The sequence below is a fragment of the Spodoptera frugiperda genome, chromosome 25 (assembly GCF_023101765.2).
Source record: "Spodoptera frugiperda isolate SF20-4 chromosome 25, AGI-APGP_CSIRO_Sfru_2.0, whole genome shotgun sequence".
In the NCBI taxonomy this organism is placed as follows: domain Eukaryota; kingdom Metazoa; phylum Arthropoda; class Insecta; order Lepidoptera; family Noctuidae; genus Spodoptera; species Spodoptera frugiperda.
Window position 1 is genome coordinate 871,129 of NC_064236.1, and position 22,942 is coordinate 894,070.

General features: G+C 37.8%; 4 protein-coding genes across 4 annotated transcripts; all 4 read left to right on the forward strand.

Annotated features, from left to right (window-relative positions):
* The first annotated feature begins 9,991 nt into the window (after window positions 1-9,991).
* LOC118264261 (uncharacterized) lies at window positions 9,992-11,845 on the forward strand. The gene is made up of 2 exons (XM_035576719.2): window positions 9,992-10,127; window positions 11,223-11,845. The coding sequence occupies exons 1-2, from the start codon at window positions 10,116-10,118 to the stop codon at window positions 11,757-11,759; spliced, it is 549 nt and encodes a 182-aa protein (XP_035432612.2). The 5' UTR covers window positions 9,992-10,115; the 3' UTR covers window positions 11,760-11,845.
* A 1,638-nt stretch (window positions 11,846-13,483) lies between these two features.
* LOC118265220 (uncharacterized) lies at window positions 13,484-16,943 on the forward strand. The gene is made up of 2 exons (XM_050704113.1): window positions 13,484-13,631; window positions 16,363-16,943. Exons 1-2 carry the CDS (start codon window positions 13,624-13,626, stop codon window positions 16,907-16,909), a joined length of 555 nt encoding a protein of 184 aa, XP_050560070.1. The 5' UTR covers window positions 13,484-13,623; the 3' UTR covers window positions 16,910-16,943.
* A 784-nt stretch (window positions 16,944-17,727) lies between these two features.
* On the forward strand, window positions 17,728-18,685 carry LOC126912369 (uncharacterized). The gene is made up of 2 exons (XM_050704136.1): window positions 17,728-17,824; window positions 18,167-18,685. Exons 1-2 carry the CDS (start codon window positions 17,781-17,783, stop codon window positions 18,675-18,677), a joined length of 555 nt encoding a protein of 184 aa, XP_050560093.1. The 5' UTR covers window positions 17,728-17,780; the 3' UTR covers window positions 18,678-18,685.
* Window positions 18,686-19,419: 734 nt separating this feature from the next.
* LOC126912368 (uncharacterized) lies at window positions 19,420-20,382 on the forward strand. The gene is made up of 2 exons (XM_050704133.1): window positions 19,420-19,534; window positions 19,725-20,382. The coding sequence occupies exons 1-2, from the start codon at window positions 19,527-19,529 to the stop codon at window positions 20,341-20,343; spliced, it is 627 nt and encodes a 208-aa protein (XP_050560090.1). The 5' UTR covers window positions 19,420-19,526; the 3' UTR covers window positions 20,344-20,382.
* Window positions 20,383-22,942: the final 2,560 nt, after the last annotated feature.

The window sequence follows — 22,942 nt, forward strand, 5'->3', positions numbered from 1 at the left end:
ATAGGTGCTAAAGTTTTGATATTGAAATAAAGTAAAAAGGTACGTAGATGAGGTTCCTACTCTATTTGCTTCCACGTAATACATTTGGTATGTAGTTCATACAAAACGATGGATAGACAATTTTGAGAACGTTTGAATGTAAAGTCAAAGTCAAAGCACATAGATATTTTTGAAACGGTCCAAACGCCACTTTTCGCCGTATTCAAAGTCATTTACTGGGTACTTAACTCAGTTCTTAGTAATAGTTTTTGATACAAAATCGTAACTAAGGAATAATTTAAGTAATCCCTAAATTAATCTGAGTGCATCAGTTAGACCTTAAATTATTAGGCAAAAGTGCGCGCGCGCGGATTCAACGGGAGGAAATGCCCGGGTGTCGTCATTGCGAGGACCACCCGAAGGACACAGTGGAGCACCGCCGTGTCCTCAGGATGTGATGTGCCTCTCGATCCGGCACTGGTTTAAGCCATGGTGCGGGGCGAGGGGGAATGGGATGCTGTCTGCTTCTTCTGCGAAGCAGTTATGCTAGCTAAGGAGCGCGCGAGGGAATGATCCTCCTCACGCCCCAGCCGCCGCAGCAGACATTCTGGGGCGTCGGGGATCGTGTGACGATCTCCGGCTACCGTAAATGCGGGTCTGCGGACGACGAGCGAGCGAGAAGGGTAGCTCGCCGCCTGACCAGAACCAAACCCATGCGTTAGCACGTTCTGCGCGCGACACAAAGAGCCAGAACACTACAGGGCCCAGTAGGGCTGATGCCCGATCTGAAGCTGCAGAAAAAGTAACTGATTACCGGGGCTCCATCTCAAAGCAGGAGAAGAAACGGGGTGGTTTTTAGTCAGTAAGAGTCTGACATTCCCTCTAGCCTCACCCAATGCGGGAGAAGTCATTGAATGATTTTCCTCCTTTAAAATGTCATAGGGGTGTATTTTTATCGATATTTTTACAAAATCGAGACCTACTTGTCGAAATTATCGGTAAAAGATTGGTATTCTAATCTTAACCAGGAGTTTTCATTTAAATGAGATAATTATTTTAAGTTGGCTCAAGATTTGGTGACTAGCGATACCTACACTAAATAGTACATTTAAATAAAAAATTTACTCTAGCTGTGAGATATCTATGGAGTCAATAAGTATAATTATTTTTATTCTTATTCAATGGTTACTGTTATATGATTGACGTGACTTACTGCTGCACTCAGAGACATTTAATTATTACTTAAACTATTCTTTAGTAACGAATTTGTATCGAAAATAATTTCTAAGGACTGGGTTAAGTAACCATTAAATGACTGATTACTGCGGTTAGTTTATATGGTTGAACTGACTTTAATGATTTTTTTAAATGTGATATTAGAACTTAGTACACGTTTATAAAAAAAAAGTGCTAATGGGATATACATATGTGGGATATTAGTGAAGTTAGTCTTATTAATATGACTGACTGCTTCGGTGGTCGAGAGGTCGCAAGTGCGACTGCCGGCCGGACAAGGGGTCTCGAGTTTAGTTTCCGGGTTGGGCAAAGTACTAGGATTTATTCAGTTTTTTAATTTTTCATTAGAAGCACGCAGTGTGGAATTGTAGTATATGGCAGTAGATTTACAAGGGACTTATAACACAAATCGTGAAAAGTGGGCGTACATTGTACAGTGGCATTACGTGCCGTAATGTGCATCTCTGCCTACCTCTTCGGGGATAAAAGGTGTAACGTTGCATTTAATATAATTTATTAATTGTGAAGTAAATTACATTTTTTTTTATTTTAGCGTCTTTTTAAATATGTCTGTGTGCTTTTATAATAATAATATTTTTTTGGGACAAATCCTCCAGAACCATCCGTACCGCTGCAACTCCTGTAAGCCAGGCTCTACAGGAGATACAACAATGGAAATGCCGAAGTCCGGTGCATCCCAAGGAAATGAATGACTATCTTGGAACGAAATAAACCAGAAGATACAAGATAGAAAGTATCGTTTTCTTTTTTCATTTTCTTTTTTAGAAAAATTGTTTAATTCATATTTTGTTTAATTTTATGAAATGGTGTTTAATTGTTTTTAATTTTAGTTGTAAATCATGTGAATCATCAAATCATTTTAGATTTGATTATTTAACGAATTTAATGAAATAATTACAACATATTGTTGTTTTATTTTATTTAAAGTTCATCATCATCATCAGCCTGTTCTCGTCCACTGCTGGACATAGGCCTTTCTAATGGCACGCCACTGAGCTCGATCTTCAGCTCTACGCATCCTACCACTACCCGCCACCTTGCGAATATTGTGCCTCCACCTAGCTGGAGGGCGCCCTACACTACGCTTGCCTAGAAACGTCTCCACTCTAGAACTCTCGCGATTTTGCCCAGCCAAGCTGTATCCTAATATCCTTCTACGAGCCTGCTTCTCGAAATTGTTTCTACAAGGAAAGGGCTAGGGGAATCAAGTTGTGCAATTCCCCCGCACACTCTCCGAAATGTACCCGGTAAAAAACGGAAAGGCTTGCGACCTTGCGCCTGTGTTCAAGGTTTTGAAGCCGGGCCTCCACAAGCGCATCATCATTGATGAGCTTTTTGGCACGCCTTTCAGTGTGTTCTAGCGAATCTCGCTGCTATTTAGCTGAGCCGTCTCAAAGGTGACAACAGTACTCCATACATGACCGAACCTGTGCTTGGTACAAGTACAGCAGTTGTTTCGGTGTGAAGTACCGTGTCACCCCCCAGAGGATACTCAACTTCCTACCGAAGTTAGAGTTACGCCCAGAAGCCCAGGATGATCCGATATTGGATCGGATACATTTTGGAAAGTAGGAGCCAGTGGAAAGTGAAAAAACGGAGTCCCGTTTGGCGGAGAATCGACACGCCTGGGTTTTGGTAGCATTGAACTTGACCAAATTGGCGTCACCCCAGTCGGAGACTGCCTTTGAGGACGAGTTCAACCGTTCGACCATTGATTCTCTTAGAGACTGGATCTGTGTTCCGCTAGTCCGCGCATCGGACACATTCCTTTCAACAACTGTGCTGTCATCTGCATACATAAGCAAACAAGTTCGCTTTCTCTACTGGGGTGTGAGCCAGCGTCCCGTCAGACTCCAGGAGAGGTGGAAGTGAGAGACGGCAGAAGTTTGATTCAACGGCCTTGGCCAGGAACTAAAACGCTTTACTACCCGCTGGATAGGAAGCCAGTTTGTTCCCTATTCGGCCAATGTGGTTAAACCGGGCCATCCGTAATGCCTTTTTGCATGACTTGGCAGCCCGGTTATAGGCTCTCTTCCTCTGAAGAGTGTCGTCAGCCTTACGATGCCTGGCATCCGCCCATGCCAAGTATGCCGCATGCTTTTGCGCCTCAGCACGTCCGCAGTCGGCATCAAACCATGGACGAGTGCCACCGAAAGATGCTGCGTCCGAGAAAGGGATGTAGTATTCCACGCCCTGCCGCAACACCCTCGCTACGGCATCCGCACAAGCTGACGGGTAAAGACCCGTCAGAAGAGTAGCAAACAGGCCGCCATGGATAGGATGCAAAAAAAGATCGCATCCCATCCCAATCTGCTGACTTGTACCGCCACATCGGCCAAGATCCTCTGAGACTAGGATGGCACGGATACTGATTTCAGATTTCACGCGAGCAGCCTATCTCACTCCTCGATGCAGGTGGATAGGTTCAGTCTGCTGGTTCTGTACTTGGACAACCATAGTTGCCGCATCATATAGATTTCTCAGCATTTGACTTAGCTCCGTTGCAAGGACTTCAGAACAGACCAGGTTTCAATAGAGTCAAAGGCTTTCTCGTAGTCCACAAACGCCAGACATAAGGGCAGATTATACTCTTCGATCTTCTGTATAATCTGCCGCATTCTATGTATGTGGTCTACGGTGCCATATCCTCCTCGGAACCCAGCCTGCTCGGCGAGACGATTCGTGATGACTCTGGAAAACAGCTTATAGACATGGCCTAGGAGCCTGGGAGCATGGCCTAGCCTAGGAGGAGGTCGATAGTTCTTCAAGAGGGTTTTATCTCCTTTTTTGAAGAACATTACGACCACACTCCTGCTCCACACCCTTTGAGTTCTCCCCGAGAAGAGAACGGAATCAAACATGAGTCGCTGCTCGAGGTACCGAGAAGGTGGAAAACCAGTGCTTTCCACCTGCTTTCAGGAGCTCCGTCGTGATTCCATTCTCGCCGGGGGCGAACCATTTTTAAGCTGCCCCAAAGCCACCGCCATCTCATCTAGACTGATCTCTGGCAATTCCTCGGTGAAGGGGCGGACAAGTGTGGCCCTGGGATCCCCTGAATCTGAATGAGGACGGGGTGCATTTGACGCGTACAATTCTCTATAGAATTGCCGAACCAAAGCAAGGATCTCCGGCCCAGACGCTAATAGACTTTCCCCTTAATGTAGTCGTAGTTGACGTAGAGTATTTAAAGTTTCGTGTATTTAATTAGTAATGATTCTGAAGTTGTCATAATCGCGATTATGGTCAGTACCGATGTCAAAAATCGACCGGAGACACCAAAATTGAGATTGTGTTTGATAATAAATAAAAAGGAATTGAAATTAAATAAAACTCGTCACTAATAAAGTGACGAATTTTTGTTTTAAAGTTTTGACTTTAGTTCTCAATTGTTGTTCAAAAATATGAGAACATAGTTTAATGTAATGGCTTTTTTTTTAATTTCTTTGATTAAGTTTTATTACTGGGCTTTTATCGGTTTTTCGAAAATTTCTCAGTATTTGGTAATAGGCTCATCCCCTATTACTTGGGACTTATAACATAAATGGTGAAAAGTGGGTGAACATTGTGCCGTAATGGGCCTCTGCCTGCCCCGTCGGGGATAAAAGGCGAGACGCGAATTAAACTTCTATTTTTATTGTCATTTGTTTTTAAGTTCAGTTCTCAGTTTAGACAATTTGAAAAATATGAGAACATAGTTTATTGTAATGGTTTTTTCCAAATTTCGTATTTTTTTTTTTATTATAGTCATTTGCTTACTGATTTTATTTTTACGTAATTGCACATCAGCAATTTGTCTTGTGTGTATTTACGTATTCATATTAATCACGCCTAGACATCAAAGCATATTTCCGTGTGGGAATCGAACCCGTTAATCATGCAATTGATGCTGACGATTGATGATAAATATTTTATTTTGCTAGTAGCTTATGTAATTTTATTTTAGCTAGTAGCAATTTGTTAGCCAATTTGTTATAAGATAATTTCAGCCTTAGTAAGAATTCGTGTAAGTTAAATTAGTAAAAAAAATTACGACCAGGGAATAAAATCTAGAATCTTGTGCTTCGATACTCAATAAGTTATTGAGTTAGTAACTTATGTCTAAACTTAACCAACTATCAGTCGTGTTTTTGACCACCAGACAAAGAGACAGTTTTTTATTCATTTTCAGTCATTTTTTTTTTTATTAATTTATTTAAGAGCTTTATAATTATTATTTTCTAGCAAACCCCGGCGAACTCCGTTTCGTCACCTGATGGGCTTTGCTCCTAATTTACTTTTTTTTTGTTTTTTTTTTTCTGAATCTATATACCTCACAGAGCCCGAGACCTTTCCGTGGATTACTTTCCTTAGAATCCGTGGAAATCGGTTCGTGCGTTCTGGAGTTATAGCGTCAGGGAGGAAAACCCGACATATTTTTTTTTTTATTTGATACTGTTCTTTGTTTCAGCGGTCAAATATACGACTGTCAAGCACAAGATCTTAGGTTCAATTCCGGGTTAATTAAGTTATCATTTTAGTTTTAAAATAGCGTAAAGGCTGAAATTGATCTCAACGCTTTTTTTTTGTTTATTGGCTATTTGTTAGGTAGATGCATTATTTTTTTTTTGGAAAATTAAAGGCGTGATGATATTAGTTTTTTTTTAGGGTTCCGTAGCCAAATGGTAAAAAACGGAATCCTTATAGATTTTTAAGCATTCGTTATTTTTGTTTTTTTTTTTTAAACAAATCTATTTTAAATCTTTAAAATTTTGATTTATTAGGTTGGATTTGAATTTTGATTAATAATCTCGTCTTTGGATTTTCTATATTTTTTTCTTCTTTATAATGAAAAAAAAATATATAATGACTTTGATATTGTATTAATTAACGTTCTTATTATTTTTTATTAAAATGTGCAATAAATACATTTTTGTTGATATATTTTTAAACTTTTTATAAATATTTAGTTTTTTAACCATCTTTTTTATTTTAGTATTATAAAAAATACTTTGAATGGTTTTGTAATTATTTTAATTTAATAATTTTAAAAACCCGCAATTTTTTTAGATAGAAACCGTTATTTTTTTTATTCATAAAAAATAGTTAATTTTATTTAAATAGGTATTTTTATTTTATTTTAAAAATCGCATTTTTTTCCGACGTCAATACGAACACAGTCGGAACCCGGTATAAATAAGTTTTTAAAAATTTTGTATTTAAATTTTAACGGCATTTAAAAAATGCGATTGTTTAAGAAATATTTAATTTTTAATCCCGAAATAAAAAGAGACAAACAGCAAAAACTGTCGTCAGTTAAGTTCACTTTAAAAATTTTTTCCCGACGGCCGAAAATTTTCAAAGTTAAGTTACAAAAGTTCGAAAGTCGTAACCCGACGCGCGCGATTTCAAACGAAATGCTGCAAGAAAACTCCTCCGGCTGGGCTAAAAAAAATAAAACCTGAAAAAAAAATCTGGAGAACTCTGCCGTCGGCCCCGTGCTGCTGAAAAATATACTTACCTGATAAAACTCGAAAAACTGCCCGGAACTGGCTGGAAGTTGGCCCGAAAATGTTGCAGGAGCCCTAACTTCTCAACCTTAGCGGAAAGGGAGAGCGCGGTTTAAAAAAAAAGTCAAAAAATATAAAAAAGAGGGTAGGTGAGGATGTGGTTCGGGAGACTGGGAGCACTGAAAGTCGAGACGACTGCTCGGCGCCGCGGACGTGAGAGGAGTGTGCTCCCCGAGCCCCGGCCGGCCCTTGTGCAAGGTGAACTGGACGGGAGCTCATTAGCAAGTCGGATGCGGCACCACCGCTGCGCACGCATCACCAGGCACTTTTGATGACGTCGCGAAATTATTTAATTACAATGTTTATAACATATTCGTTTGTTAATTATCTATTATTATAAAATTGTTTGTGACATTAAAAGGCATGCTTTTCTATTTTTTTACAATTACATTGTTCATATTTTTTACTTTTTGGACTTTAATAAATATTCTAATAACACATTTAGTTAAATCTGGAGATTTAATGCACCAGGAGAATATTTAAACCACAACAATTTTAATATATAAAATACTTCCTTGTTTTTTGTGACCAATGTATGAAGTAGTAATTAGAGGTACCCACTAAATACATGTCCATAATATTTACTAAATGCTTAACTACGTGCAATGCATAAAAAGCGTAGGCAGTTTGCGTGGGTAATAAAGTGTGTGGGTGTGAGCCACATCCACTAGTTTGAATATTCGTGCGCCAACCCTTGCGCCCCGCCCCCGCCGCAGCCTGCATTATTTTACAACTAGTAACGGGAGATTATTAATATTCCATTAATTCCACATTGCACTAAAATGTTTTGTTTTCCACTGAATTTCTGATGGCTTCACTTATGTATTATTTATATACACTCTAATAGACTACAAGTTGAACATCAACTAATAAAGCTTGTTAATTAGTTTTCTGCAAATTGCTTATTGATTTTGACTTTAACGGTTAAAATATTGATAATATCATTAGGAATGAAATATACAGATGAGAATAGTGTTTTTTTGAATAATAAATAAAAAGTACGTGTAGAGTCAAAAAATTATGTGATAGTATATAGATGTTGAGTTTTACTTTAAGATTGTAAAATCCACGTACTGATGTCATGGTACAATACATTTGTAACACATTCCTCTCATTCATCTTGCAGGTATTGTGAGAGCCGACAAATGGATTTCAAAGTAAGGGTGCTTTTCCTCCCTAGACGTGTTATGTAGCTTTGCTACGAAGACGTAGTAGCTAAGCTATGAAACCATGTGATCTGAAGATGATGTGCCGCTGCAAAGTACGGAGATGATGCGCAGCTCGAGTAGTTATTACTTCTGTAACTTTTCTTTTTATTCATTGTGTGTAATGTATATATTTTATTTAAGTAGTTTTTATAACTCATTCTTTATTTTTTTTTATGTCAGTTTTTGTTATAGGATTCTAAACGTTGTGAAAGTTAAATTAAATAAAAAAAACGTACCTATACTCTTTAATTTTAGATTCAGTTAGAAAAAAATTTATTCACCTAAGCTTGTAATTACACGTTTACTGATTTATCAAAACACTAAAAATAGATCGTGCCTTAACTATTGCAGTTGACATGTATAAAAAATAACAGAAAAACAGATAGGTGAACGACTAAGTACTTGTTATTCGGACAAAAGCCTTTTAATGGTGATTTTAGTACAAAATGACTTCAGAAATTAATAACATATCAATTATTAACTCTGTTGCTACCGTTTGTGGAAAAGAAAGATTATAACTTTTTTAGATAACGTATTCCAATCTAAGCAATTAGTTACTAGGACATCGGAAATCGTTCTTGTACTAAACCGTCTATTAATTAGTTTGCTAAAGCCTCAAAATCTATTATAGGCGGCTGGTGTTGGGCGGGTGAATCAAGGGCCTGATGCAGAAGACAGTACTCCTCGAAAAGGCACGTATTGTGAGGAGGTTTCTGTCTCTGGAGCCCTAACCACCGGTAGCTTGGACCATGCTCCCGCTACTGGTTCGCTCCTATTTTTTATTTTAAAATATAATCTTATTTTGTATTTTATAAGTAATATTCAAAAATGTAATTTTAGATGATTTTAATGAATAATATGCATATAGAAATAGGATGCTAAATGCCATTAAACTTTTCTGAATTCAAGGTTTATGAAACAGTTTTTTCAGTAATCTTTTGCAACTTTCCATTCTAAAGGATAGTAAAAATGTGTTTATGACTGCCTAATAACACTTTTTGAGGTGAATTGTCAATAAAATACACGAAAAATAAGTAAAAAACAAATAAATATTTTTTATTCGTAAGTTTTCGAGGAATCGTCGTAATTTCTTGAGAATTCGACCAGGGACCCTCTGTGAGACGTCTGTCGCTGTCGGCACACAGCGAGCTACTGGCCTATTGGTCGACTGTGAAATGAGAACCTCCCACCCCTGTCCGCTCCATAAACCTAAATGATAAATTGTTTTCCCTTCTTGAGTTTGTCTATTATGAGAGTAGGTATTATAAAAAATAATTAAAAATATAAAATAATTAAAAATATAAAATAATTAAAAAAAAATCTAATTAGTCCGTCAATTAGATAAAAAATGTTAAACACGTATTTTTAATTTTATCATTTATTTAAACAATACTTCGATAGAATTACGTTTAGTTCTCATTACCTTTTAAAATGTAATCAACCGTGACGTCACATCGTCATCATCGAAAGTATTAAGGTTCTTAAGAAAAAATACGACAAAAAAACTTGTAGTCAAATTTGTTGTATCTGTCTTGCTGTTTTACTCAACTATGAATTAAGTTTACTTTTACATTACTACACTTACCTTATTAACTTTTACATTAAAAGATACAAACTCTAACATTATTTGCGTAATACAATTTAAAATGTAGTAAATTCTTCAAAGATCACGCTCACTGTTACGACGCTTTTGAAATAAGTATAATATGCATTGTATAAGGCAATGTTAGATGTACAGTAGACGGGTCACATCACTCGAAGGTAATGTAATGGGCCAGGGAAATCCTTGATTTGTAAATGGAGCCGAAAGACGTTGCATGAACAGGTTCGCGACATCTTATGAGTAGCGTAGATTCGATGACAATGGTGAGTTTTGTACGGTACGGAGAGGCAAAGAAAAACTCCTTTTGACGTTTCCACATACATTACCTTGTGCAAATAAAAAAGATTAGTTATCCCATCTCAATGAAGTGCATCCAATTTCATAGCCAACTGACTTCCAATAAGTTTGTAAGTACATAATGTTTCTTCGATTCTGATGATTGATTTCAGAAATAACGATTAACTTTATCTAAACAAGTGTGTGGATATTATGAGTGTGTTTTGAGATTTCAAGTGATCCGAGATGAGAATAACAGTACTGTTTTTTTTTATCTTTGTAGTATTAGAATGTGCTTCTTGAGCTTCGAAAGGTTAAGTAGTTTTTACCAGTTATCTTCTTGATCCCATATTATAAGGTAATGAGGTGAGCCTAATGCCATTCCTGATACCCGGTGTATGGCAGGGTTCTAGGCTCCGTGCAATAAATGAGAATTTATCAAAACTATAAAAAGCCCATTGATACTTTTATGAAATCTTTTTGTCATATTACGGTTTTGACAAATCCTTCTTCAATTCTAGGGTTTATACTTTTTTACTCGCTTCGGTGGCCGGGTACTACTGTTGGACATCCGAAAATCGGAGCGAGTGGAAATGGGTCTGTATTGAGGATAGAGGAAAAAAGTAACTTTTAAACTTTATATTGCCTTAAGAAAAGTGATCAACAACTTTCAGTTCATATTGAAATCAGGTTTATGGTTTTAACGGTAGAAAAATATTTCGTAACATGTGACCGATGGGGTTGGCAACATTTTTACAATAAAAACCAATTTAAAGAAAAAGTTTTTTAATTAAAACTTGCTCGCAAATAAAATAAACCACGGAAGTAAACAAATTCTTACAAATTGGGTACCTATGGCCATACCCAAAAACCGTTTCATTGTAGTATTGCAAAACCCTTCTGGTACCTCTGGTACAAGCACCACGTGATTCCGCAGTGCCCATTAAAATTAGTTAATTAAACATCGCCACAAATAGAAGCACGTTTTCCGTTTGCTAACTTCGATGTAATATTTCCTAGAGGGGTTTCTTTTAAAATTTATTAACTTTAATTAATAGGAAACGTAAAAAATAAATGATTTTGATCTTTATATCATTTTAACTTTTAATGTCATTTACTTGAGATTAAATCGACAAACTCAAAAATATCATGAATGCAATCGCAATCATTTTCTGTTCTGTAAACCAAAGAGAACCAAATACGTGCCCTATTATTAGACAGACAATGTAATTACAGAGAGACGGATAGAGAGAGAAAGAGAGAGAGAGAAAGAGATTCCACTTAGCCTCGTACCTTTAATATTACAGGAAAACACAACTTAATTATTAATATGTAATCCTGTGTTTTTTCCAGTTAAACATATGCGTGACATTACTTTTAATAAAAATGGCGACTCCTTCAAGTATATTCGATGCGATGACTAAAGACAAAAGAAATGAAAACGCCATACTGCTCAGTAGAGTAGTGCAGTACATAGTGGATACAAAGGTTCGTTCCAAGAGTAGAAGAGCATTCGGGAATAATGGACCACTGGGAAAGTCAAGACATTTCAATGGCCGCGGAGGTCGCGTTGACCCACGATCGGCTTTGAGGATGCCTGAAGAAGGAAAGATACTGAAAGATGACCATGCAAACTTGGTTGAAAAAGAATTAAAAGGTGCTCTGTCTCACAAGAATTCCGCTCTCTACGACCGGCCGTTTGTCGAGAAACGAGGAAAGAATGACTATCTGGTGATGAGACCTGAAGTAGTGGATCCTTTTGTCACAGTGGTGCCCAATCACATTTATTATAATATTGAGAAGTCCTGCGTCAACTGGCTCGATGACTGTAGTCTGAACGGCTTGAGAGAGAGGCTGCTAAGAGGATCTATATCTTATGGGAAGAAGTAGATGAATACAAAAGGAATGAAAAGAAATTATTGTCACTAATTATATATGGCAGTCTGCCTTGATAGAGTAAATTGTATATTTTAAAATTCATTATTTTTTAGTTTCTGTGCTCACGACTTTTAATTTCAGAAGGGTTAGACAGATATGGCTCTCTATCCATCTTTTATGCTATGGTTATTATTATTTTATTTTGAAAAGTATGAAAAACTCTTTGTTTGCGGCTCCCAGTCGCGGCAATGGAAATTAAACTTAAATTCTTAAGCTCACCTCCTTTGTCCCTAACGTTATCTAATCCCAAACCAACAAAGCAATAAGGTTGACAATAGGTAAGATAAAAAAATAACATAAACATTACTAACGTTATACAACATTAACAAAACAAACGTACTATAGGGAAGTAAGCAAATAGACCGTGACACCCATTTTTATCCAGTCCCGTTGAAAGTCCCATGCAATTAGAGGTGAGCCTATCACCATATGGGAACGTAAAATCCGGTCTATTTTCAGTTATTTCCATTCGAAAACCTAAAAATCCTGGAAGGGAAAATAAAGCCGATAGTCCGATAGTTTGTTTGTTTGCTGAAACTCGAAAAACGAAGTAGAGATTTAATAAAAACTGAAAAATTCCAATATTTTCTAGAACACGGACGTTTTAGCAGGTTTCATGTTGTTACGTGAAATCTTCCTGTATTTCAGAACGTAGGTACAACGCATGCAACTGGTTATCGATCGGCATAACTCGATTCCTAGAACCTTATTTTATCGTTCATCGTGAGTTATATTCATATATTTTTCTCGGTAATACCTAGTTGTACAAAGAAATAAAATGTTTAAAACAAAAAATAACCGATGAACCATTGTGTTTGTGATGTGTATGATTAAGCCATTGAATTTGGCTAGCTATTGATTTGATGTCTGAAATAAATATGTATTATGTACTTAATAATAAAACTTAGAAAGCGCATACAAATTCATAGTACATTATCAATCACGCTTTTCATTTCTCGTAGAGGTACCCGTGGGGGGGGGGGGGACTGGACGGGTGGCACGTGCGATGCAAATAGTGTGTACAAAGTCATCATCTAGTGGTGCTTACCGGACATGGGAGTTTCGGTAGGTTCCTGTTTTTGGTTGGGCTTGAGGAACACCCAGGTGTCATCACTACGAGGACCGTCCACTATCGATACATAAAAACAATTCACCATGAACAACAAATTATATTCGACAAATTACGCACATGGTTTCATGTGCGTAATTTGTCGAATATTTTTTTAAGCTAATGAGAATCGCTTCTTTATTTTTATGTATAGATGGTCTTCATTGTAAACTGTTTGGCATAGGAAAGAAAACGACATAAATTTCGCTTGTGTTTAGATTACATCCTGGTACCGTGTGGGGACGGTAGGGTTATACATTGGTTACCACCGTCTGCTCTTCCCGAGGGTCGAAAGATTACAAAGATCTGACAGCAGAGCTCTCTGATAAACTTGAACCTTTGAAGCAGCGATCTCCTCTATGTATTATCTATGTCATAGATACTCTTATTCATAAGCTGATCTCTAAAATACTTAATATATAGATATTCTTAATGTCCTTTAAGTCTGCCAATAGAAAACGTCCTTCAATAGTGAAGGCAAATCCTCCGCTACCGTCGGTCACCGGTGACCACCACGGCGTTCAATGTGTTAATGAGATTAGGTGTGTATTTTCAAATAACATGCTGTAAAATAATTACGACAAGTATTAAACTATAAATCATTATTAGTTTTCTAATTAGCAATTCGCTGTTAATACGAGTATCATCAAGCTATTAAATAATTATTTAGAAAATACCATATTTTCCTTCGATGCTGGTTTGACCATCATGAAAATGTGAGTAGTGGATAAGATATTATAATACGGATTGGGTAATACAGGGACTGGGTAGCAATACTTTTATAACTTTTATAACTGCTCAAACTAGGTAAGTTTTAGCCGAGCCGAGCCCACGCATGGGATTCTCACAATCTCCACAGATTCTGTCACCACTCTTATGTTGAGGTCGCTCTTACACATCTGACTGCACGGTTGGCGCGGTGGCTGGGCAACTGGCTGCCGCGCAACGTGTGGCGGGTTCGATTCCCGCACGGAGCAACTCTTTGTGTGATCCACAAATTGATGTTTCGGGTCTGGGTGTCATGTGCATGTGAACTTGTATGTTTGTAAACGCACCCACGACACAGGACAAAATCCTAATGTGGGGCAACGTTTTTTTAAAGAAAAAAAAGCACGGCTCCGGCTCAGCTCCGGCAGGCCTAGTTTCCAATTGGGGCTACCGCTAGTTGCCAGCGTGCTTACGGCGCGCTGACTGCGAGCTGCAAGCGCGCGATACGACGATGTTTATTTGCGCCTAGTGGGCGACAAGTTATTAAGTTATTTGCTGGGTTGGAGCTTGTTCGTTAAGTGTGTCCTGTGTCCTTTATACAGCAGTGTACTGTCACAGGCCATTGATGTCGATCTTGTTATAATCTAGAATTTTGAAATGTAACTGTTTCATTGGTCACCAAGTCGTAGATATAAAGATATGGGCTCGTAGTAAGGTACGGTAAGTCGCCTCTTTGAGGAGTGGCTTGACAGACGCCACGGCGTTCTCACCTACCGCCTGACGCAGGTGCTTACCGGACATGGGAGTTTCGGTAGGTTCCTGTTTCTGATTGGGCGGGAGGAAACGCCCAGGTGTCATCACTGCGAGGACCGCCCGGAGGACACGGTGGAGCATACGGTGGCGGTATGCCCTGCATGGGCTGACCACCGCCGTGTCCTCAGGGATGTGGTCGGTGACGGCGACCTCTCGCGTCCGGCATTGGGTCAAGCCGTGGTGCGGAGCGAGGGGGACTGGGATACTGTCTCCTCCTTCTGCGAAGCAGTCATGCTAGCTAAGGACGCGGCAGGGCGCGTGAGGGAACAAACCTCTTCACGTCCCAGCCGTCGCGAGAGACACTTGGGGCCTCGGGGGTCGCGCGGCGATCTCGTACGGCGTCTTGACGTAAGTGCAGGTCTGCGGACGGCGAGCTGTCCGACCAGAACCAAAACCGTGCGTGAGACGCGTTGCGTTCCACGTGTGCGGGCTGATGCCTGATCCGGAGCTGCGGACTACCGGACTAGTGGGCTGGCCGGGGCTTCGGCTTGAAAAGCTGGAGTAGGAACGTGGTGGTTTTAGTCAGTAAGAGTCTGACACTCCCTCTCGCACCGCCCTGGCGAGAAAAGTCATTAGATGATTTTCCCCTATAAAAAAGTCATATCTACGACTTTTTAAAACTTTTTTATAAGAGGCCTATCTAATAAACAAGGTAGAATTTTATTTAATACATCACCAATATAGTAGTTACAGTAATAAAATTATAATTATTAAAAGGCATTATTAACCTACACCACGGTGAAATTATCGTAAATATAGCATTTCTCTGAAACACTATTCCTTGTACTCGAAGAGATTATACAAATCTTGCTGAACACTCAAATAACTCTCGAGTAGAGGGGTTCCGTATTAGAGCAACTTGCATCAGAACCTCAACTTATGTAGTTCCAAGTTCTCAGTAAGCGGTCTCGTTTAGAGTGCTATCGATTTTCGAATTTCTCAGTAATGTCTTAGCGTGAGCGTTACGTGTCTACCTAAATGCTTTATAGTGTTTTATGAAGTAAGGTTGTATTATGTTACTTGTATAAATCGTTTACTAGCTACAATCTAGTTACATAATTTACCTTAATGTTACAAAAGTTTAAGAGTAAAAACTTTGAATCACTGTAACTACTGCAAGGTTTACGGCTGGATTAAAGAGGCATTTTTTTTCACGGGGGAAAATCATCCAATTACTTCTCTCGCCAGGGCAAGGCGAGAGGGAGTGTCAGACTCTTACTGACTAAAAACCACCCCGTTCCTACTCCTGCTTGTCGAGCCGGAGCCCCGGTAAACCCGCTAGGTAGTCCGCAGTTCCGGACCAGGCATCAGCCCTACTGGGCCCCATCTGTTTTTTTTTTATTTTTTAATATAAAACGTTGCCCCACATTAGGATTTTCTCCTGTGTCGTGGGTGCGTTTACAAATATACAAGTTCACATACACATGACACCCAGACCCGAAACAACAATTTGTGGATCACACAAAGAATTGCTCCGTGCGGGAATCGAACCCGCTACCCGTTGCGCGGCAGCCAGTTGCCCAGCCACCGCACCAACCGTGCAGTCAAATCTGTGGTGGTCTGATGGCTCTTTAAGGCGCACGCGGATCGTGACGCGCCCGTACGCACGGGTCCGGTTCTGGTCAGGCGGCGTGCCACCCTTGCTCGTTGTCCGCAGACCCGCACTTACGGTGGCCGGAGATCGTCACGCGATCCCCGACGCCCGGAGGACTAAAGAGGCTTGGCAGGACAGATTAGGTTGGCAGTATAAAACGATCATCACAGAATGGTTTATTAGAGAGCGCTACTGCCCAGTCACTGTTAAAAAATATGTTAGTGCCTTAATTGATTTTTAAAATATTCGCAAAAGCAGTAGAGGTGATTACAAGTGTACTTGATGTATTTTGACTTCACCACTCGGCAATATAATAATAATTGTTATTCCAGATATATTCTGCTGTGCGTAGTGGCACTGACTTTTATACCAGCCACTCTAGCGCACGCTGGCGCGCCTGTGAACATTGTAATCACAGTATTGTATTACTGCGACGAAAACGGAGACAAAGTATTGGTAGCAGGCAAAGTAGATAAGGAAATCCAACGTATAATACTGGATTACTTACATACAGATAAGCCAGTGAAGATTGTACCTGTTTATGAAGACATATCCGAGGTCCCACCTGTTGAGGTACTTGATGAGAAAATACAAGAAAAACACAAAAACATCTTTATGACGTTTGTACCAACAAAGAAGATCAGAGAGATAGCAGAAGAAAAGGAACGACTATTCAGGCCAGAATTTTTGGCTGAACTTAGACAGAAGAGAGTAAACAGTTTTGCTACAGGTTTGAGAAACCTGATTGAAGAGGCAGCCGAATATAAATTGAACGATGTTGTGGAGTGGAATAAACGTTTTCAGATAGGTAAATTTTCTTCATTGATTCTACAATCTTCTATTCCGAATGCCGTATACTTCTCAATCAGTCGCACGTAAATAGTTTTTCAATAAACATTTCAAGGACTTTTAATGTTGTTTTAATTACAATTATTGCTACTATATAGTTTGTTACTACTTTTAAAAAGTATCTTCTTATTTTTTTACGAGAAATTCGTTTGTTTTTATAAAAACAAACACTGAAAAGCGCTCTATGCAATGGTTAAGAAACTGCAACAAAATTTGATGTGGTGCTCGCCGGCAGATCCAATTCGAGGTGCCCCAAGTAATTCTTACGATGTCCGCAAGCAGGTCCCTAGTATATAGGTTTCGACGAAATTATTAGAAAGAAAGAAAGAAAGAAAAAATGTTTATTTTGCACCGGGCACGATGCACCAAAAAAGAAAATAGATACAAAACAAAACGAAAATTAGAAACAATATAAAAGTACTTAATAAAAACATTCATAATTATTATTTAAGAAAAAAAAAGGAAAAAAAATACTACACAATATGAGAAAATATTAAGGCAAACTATAAACCCATTTGAGTTTATAATAATTGACATGCCGTGTCGTGGTGATCTAGAGGTTTAAGAAGTCCGCTTCTCATGCATTAGAATGCAGGTTTAAAACCTACCAATGGCAAGTTATTTTATTAGTTAATAGGTTCTTTTTATTAGTTAATTGGTAATTTATTAGTTAAAATGTTTATCAATGGATTTGACGAGGTTCACCCTATTTAATAGAGGACTCATATCACAACTGGTGAAAATTATGTGTTATATTATATACATGCACCCCTGTCTACCCCTTCGAGTATAAATGGCGTAATGGTATGCCGTGTTTATCAGATAAATTAAATTTTTCGTTTATAACTTTTTAATTAGCATTTCGGTTATATAATCAAGCTAATTTATACCTATTTAGAAAATGCTATTTTCTTTCTATGCTAGTCTTCGTACAGTCATGAAAATGTAAGTAGTGGATAAAACTGAACTTTTATAAATGCTCAAACTTAACTGGCAGGCGTGGAGATTACAACCATCCCTCTATGTAGAAGTGTACATTCATATATTATGTAGAAGTGTACTCACAAGCTATTAATGGACTAAAGACTACGCTTCGCAGGAGAGATGGAATTGTCAGTTTAAAACCATCATCAGAGAATGGTTTATCAGTCTCTGTTAAACATAATAATTATGTTAGACCCATAGACGACTTTTAAATTATCCGCAGAGAGGGTAGGGGAGATAACAAATATAATTATTCTATTTTGACGTCACTACACAGCAATATTATAATAATTGTGCTTCCAGATATATACTGCTATGCTTGGTGGCGCTGTCTCCGATAAAAACCACTCTTGCGCACGCCGGCGGGCCTGTAGACATTGTAATCACAGTATTGTATTACTGCGACGAAAACGGGGACAAAATAGTGGCAGCAGGTAAAGTAGATAACGATATCGAACGTAGAATAAAGTATTACATCAATACAAATATTGCACAGAATCTGCCAGTGGAAATTGTATCTATGTACGAAGAAGCATCTCAAATCCCACTTGCTCAGGAACTTCGTGAGGAAATACAAGCAAATCACAAATACATCTTTTCCGCATATGTACCAACAAGTAAGATCAGAGAGATAGCAGCAGAGAGTGTACGACTGACCAAGTCAGACTACTTCACTGATTTTGAAGAAATAGCCAATAAGGCTAACGAAGTTATGAAGGAGAAAGAAGATCCATATTCTTCAACGATACAGCCTTCCATTCCGAATGCTGTATACTTTTCAATCGGTGCTAGCAAAAAAACGGTTGTTCAATAAATATTATAAGGACATTAAATGTTGTTTTTATTACGATTTATAATTTGATGTCAATACCTTAATAAATAAATGTTTATTCAGAGGTATAAATGGACACATATTATTATGCAAAAATACTCCTTAAGCAAGCAATACACAGTTAGGAGCCTGTTATAGAATAATCCTGTATCACAGGCGAGTGGTAACATAATTATAATTTTAACGCAGGACATTTTGATTCTATTAATAATGTACAATACTTAACATAGTTTTTCATAAACTGGCACTAGAGTTAGTAGAGAGAGCGTACAGAGTTTATGTATCTTTTTTCGGTCATAACGTTTGCAGGGCATTCAGTAGCACCAGTCGTATGATTGTTGGGCTTCTTAATGTAAAGCCAAGTAGCAGATTTCGGCTCATCTGTCTTCTTTGGACAATATTTTATGGAGTGACCTTGTTCGGCACAATTCCCGCAAAAAATAAATTAGGTTATTTGTGTTTATTTTGTCTAGTTAACTGAAATTGTTTAATTCATGGATTTCGAAGATGAGAACCTCTATTTCTCTTTTAACCCTCTAGAAAATTATAGTTTATAAAATTATAAATTTAGGACTCATAAAATATCTGGTAAAAAATAGGTGTTATATTACATACGTGCACCTCTGTCTACCCTTTCGGGTATTAAATGGCATAATGGTATGTTGTGTTTATCTGATAAATTACTAACGAAATTAGAATATTAAAGTTTTCATTACATATCGTTAATTAAGTATCGTTGATAAGGTGTTGTATGTTTTTAATTAGTATAGGAATTGGACAAGTAAGATATCACCAACATTACTCAAGATTGCAAACTGGAAGAAACAAATAATGAAATTGTATGTAAAGTATTTTAAATGTATTTGTTTTTATTGTCTAGAGTAAGAGCCAACATTAATAAACAATGTTTCATTATATACCAAGCGCTGATCACCTCCATCAGGTGACCTATGCACCTACTATTGTTCGCTTGCCCTCTGTACCAAAACCTGTTTTATTTAAAATAATTACTATAAAGTTTTCTTTCAGGTTCATTTTAGTAGGTGTCACGATTTTATCGTGTTTATCAACTTCTTTGGCAGAAAATAACCAGAAGCAAAGTAAGGTGACGGCAACTGTACTACTTTATTGCGATGATAAAGGAAATAAGATAGTAGCTACTGGTCACGTACCTAAGGAAGTGGCAAAAATTATTAAAAAATCGATGGCAAAGTACGGTAAGATAGAAATTGTACCAGCTTATAAAGATACCAAAGGCGTACCACCCATAGACAAGGCTATTCACATAATCAAAGCAAAATACAAACGTGTGTTCGTAGAAAATGTCCCTAAAACTGTAATTGCGAAAATAATGGCACAGAAAATTATGAAAATGTTAGGCAAAACTAATAATGTGAAGCATTATAATGTGTCAGAACACACGAAAAGTGTTGCAAGTCTCACGAAGGCCGTGCTAAACAAGAATCTCGATTCAATCCCGAAGCATTTCAACATAACTCCCATGATTGTAAATTCATTCGTTCCCAACACGGTGTATTATGCCATCGATTCAAAGGAGCACCCAGTTTTGCATAAGTACAGCCACTTCAAAGATCTCGTCGTTAAGATGAGCAGCGCCTGGAAAAAGATTAAATCAGTTTTTTCCTAAAATTGTCATGAAACATTAAAATATCGTCTGATATAATTATTGGTTTGTTTTTTATTTATTCCTGTTGAGTGTGGATTTCTTAGAAGTGTGTGACTGTACATCTAGGGAAACATGATATTGTATACAAAATACTGGTTGAGAAATTTAATTTTCTGTTTGGTATTAGTTGTTAAGGAATAGTAAAATGATTAATTGAATTAGAACTAATGGAGAATTAAACTTAGTGAGGGAGAGCCATGTTTTGGCTCGAATGGGCCGGCTCGACCGGAGTGATACCACTGCCTCACAGAGAACCGACATAAAACAACGCTTGCGTTGTGAGTGAGGTTACCGGCCCAATATTCCCAATCCCCGATTCCCCAACAACCCTTAAATTCCTAACCCCAAAATGCCGACAACGGACTTGTAACGCCTCTGATGTTTCCGGTGTCCATGGGCGTCAAGTTATCCGTATGCTCGTTTACCGCCTTATACCATAAAAACTAGGTGACCTTATTCATAAAAGATATATATTTTTTTTAATTAGATCGCTAAAATATTTCGTCACTGACAGAATTTTAGCTGCATAGATTTTGTATATTGGGTGGGATATCAAACATGAAGCGGTAACGTTTCGATTAATCTTGTGGTACGATGATGAAAAGGACTAGGGGGAACCAAGTAGTGCAGTAGTGTTGCTTGGGGAGCGTGAGGGTGGGAGTGGGGGGGCTTTCTTACAATTTACACGATGTCTTTTTCGTCATCCTCGTGTTAAAGGTGCTCCCACACTAAAATGCTAACAAGCATGAGTAAATATTTCTATGAGTATCTAACATATTTTTATTTCTAACAAAATTGATAGTAAGGATATTACAATTCAATAAAAGATTTTGTTCTTTAACGTGTTAATATACATAGAGAGATTTAGAGATAATGTAGTTAATTGATGTTATAATCCATTAACTACATTTTTTAATAAATAAAAGTATCCCAAAAAGTCAATTTTTCATTTTGGTGTATGCCTCAAAGATAAATTCTTTAAATAGTGGGTCTATATTATTTTCAAATGATAGGTACTTTAAGCTAACACAGCAATGCTGACCAAAGGCCTCTTTTTGCACGGACAAAGTTTTGAGCATTAATTACCACGCTTACTCAATGCGGGTTGGCGATTTCAAACTTATAATTTGAAATTATAAGCCTAGGTTTCCTCACATTGTTTTCCTTCACTGTTTGTCAGTGGTGTCTAAATAATCTTAAAAACTGGCCAAGTGCGAGTCGGACTCGCTCATGAATGGTTCCGTAACAGCAAGTAGATGACATAATATAAAAGTTATAAAATAACTTGGTTTTACATAGTGTTTGTATGAACGACAAAGTTATATTTGCGGTTTTTGAAAATGTTTTATTTCTTAAAAACTAATTATGATATCTGGTTCAAACCAATTTTCGTTGTTAGTTTCTATTGAAATCTACAATATATATTTTTTTTAGTTTTCTCACTCTCTTATTTTAAAAGTTAGAGGGGGGGGGACTCTCATTTTTAGGATTCCGTGGCCAAATGGCAAAAAACGGAACCCTTATAGATTCGTCATGTCTGTCTGTCCGTCCGTCCGTCCGTATGTCACAGCCATTTATTTCCGAAACTGTTGGGCCTTTATAGTTGAAACTTTGTAGGATGATGTATTTCAATAACCGCTATTCGAATTTTGAATAAAAATTAATAAATTTAAAAATTAAAGGGGGGCACTCCATACATGGAACTGATTCAAAAATTTTTTTTTTTTCAGCTAACATGTTCGTGATGGATGTCTATGGATAGGTCTTTAAAAAAGACATTAAGGTTCCTAAAACCATTTAACTTTCAAATGGCTAATTTTGACGAAAAATGGTTTTAGAAACCTTAATGTCTTTTTTAAAGACCTATCCATAGACACCCATCAAGGATATGTTAGCTGAAAAAAAATTTTTTTTGAATCAGTTCCATGTATGGAGTATTCAAAATTCGAATAGCGGTTACCGAAATACATCAACCTACAAAGTTTCAACTATGTAGACCCAACAGTTTCGGAAATAAACGGCTGATATATATATACAGACATATATAGATAGACAGACAGACATGACGACTCTTTAAGGGTTCTGTTTTTTGCCATTTGGCTACGGAACCCTAAAAAGTACATATAACTCAAAAAAAGTTACATTGGTATTTGCCGTGGGTATGTTTCGAACCCGCATCCTCATGTGTGAGAAGCGGGCGTTTTAAACCTACGGGCCACCACGACAGTCCACACTGAAAACATTTAGCAGAATATAATCATTCTTAACATTTTGTCAAAAATGAATATTACATTATATTTGCTAACATAGTCAGCGGTAGTGTGGAGGTGTCCTAATAAGTGCTTATTACGGTTCCTTTACAATGTGAGGCTGAGACTAGTTTGGACCTCTTTCCATCTAGGAGCCCTCATGAGGTGTAGCTCGTTAGTTGGATGCATCTCAAAAACTTCCATTGTAGAGAAAACTAGACAAGGTCTCAGTGATTCTTTCAATTGCTCCATAATCAGGCACTTTTGTAAAGTAAAAATGAAAAGAATATTATAAAATAAAATAAAATGTG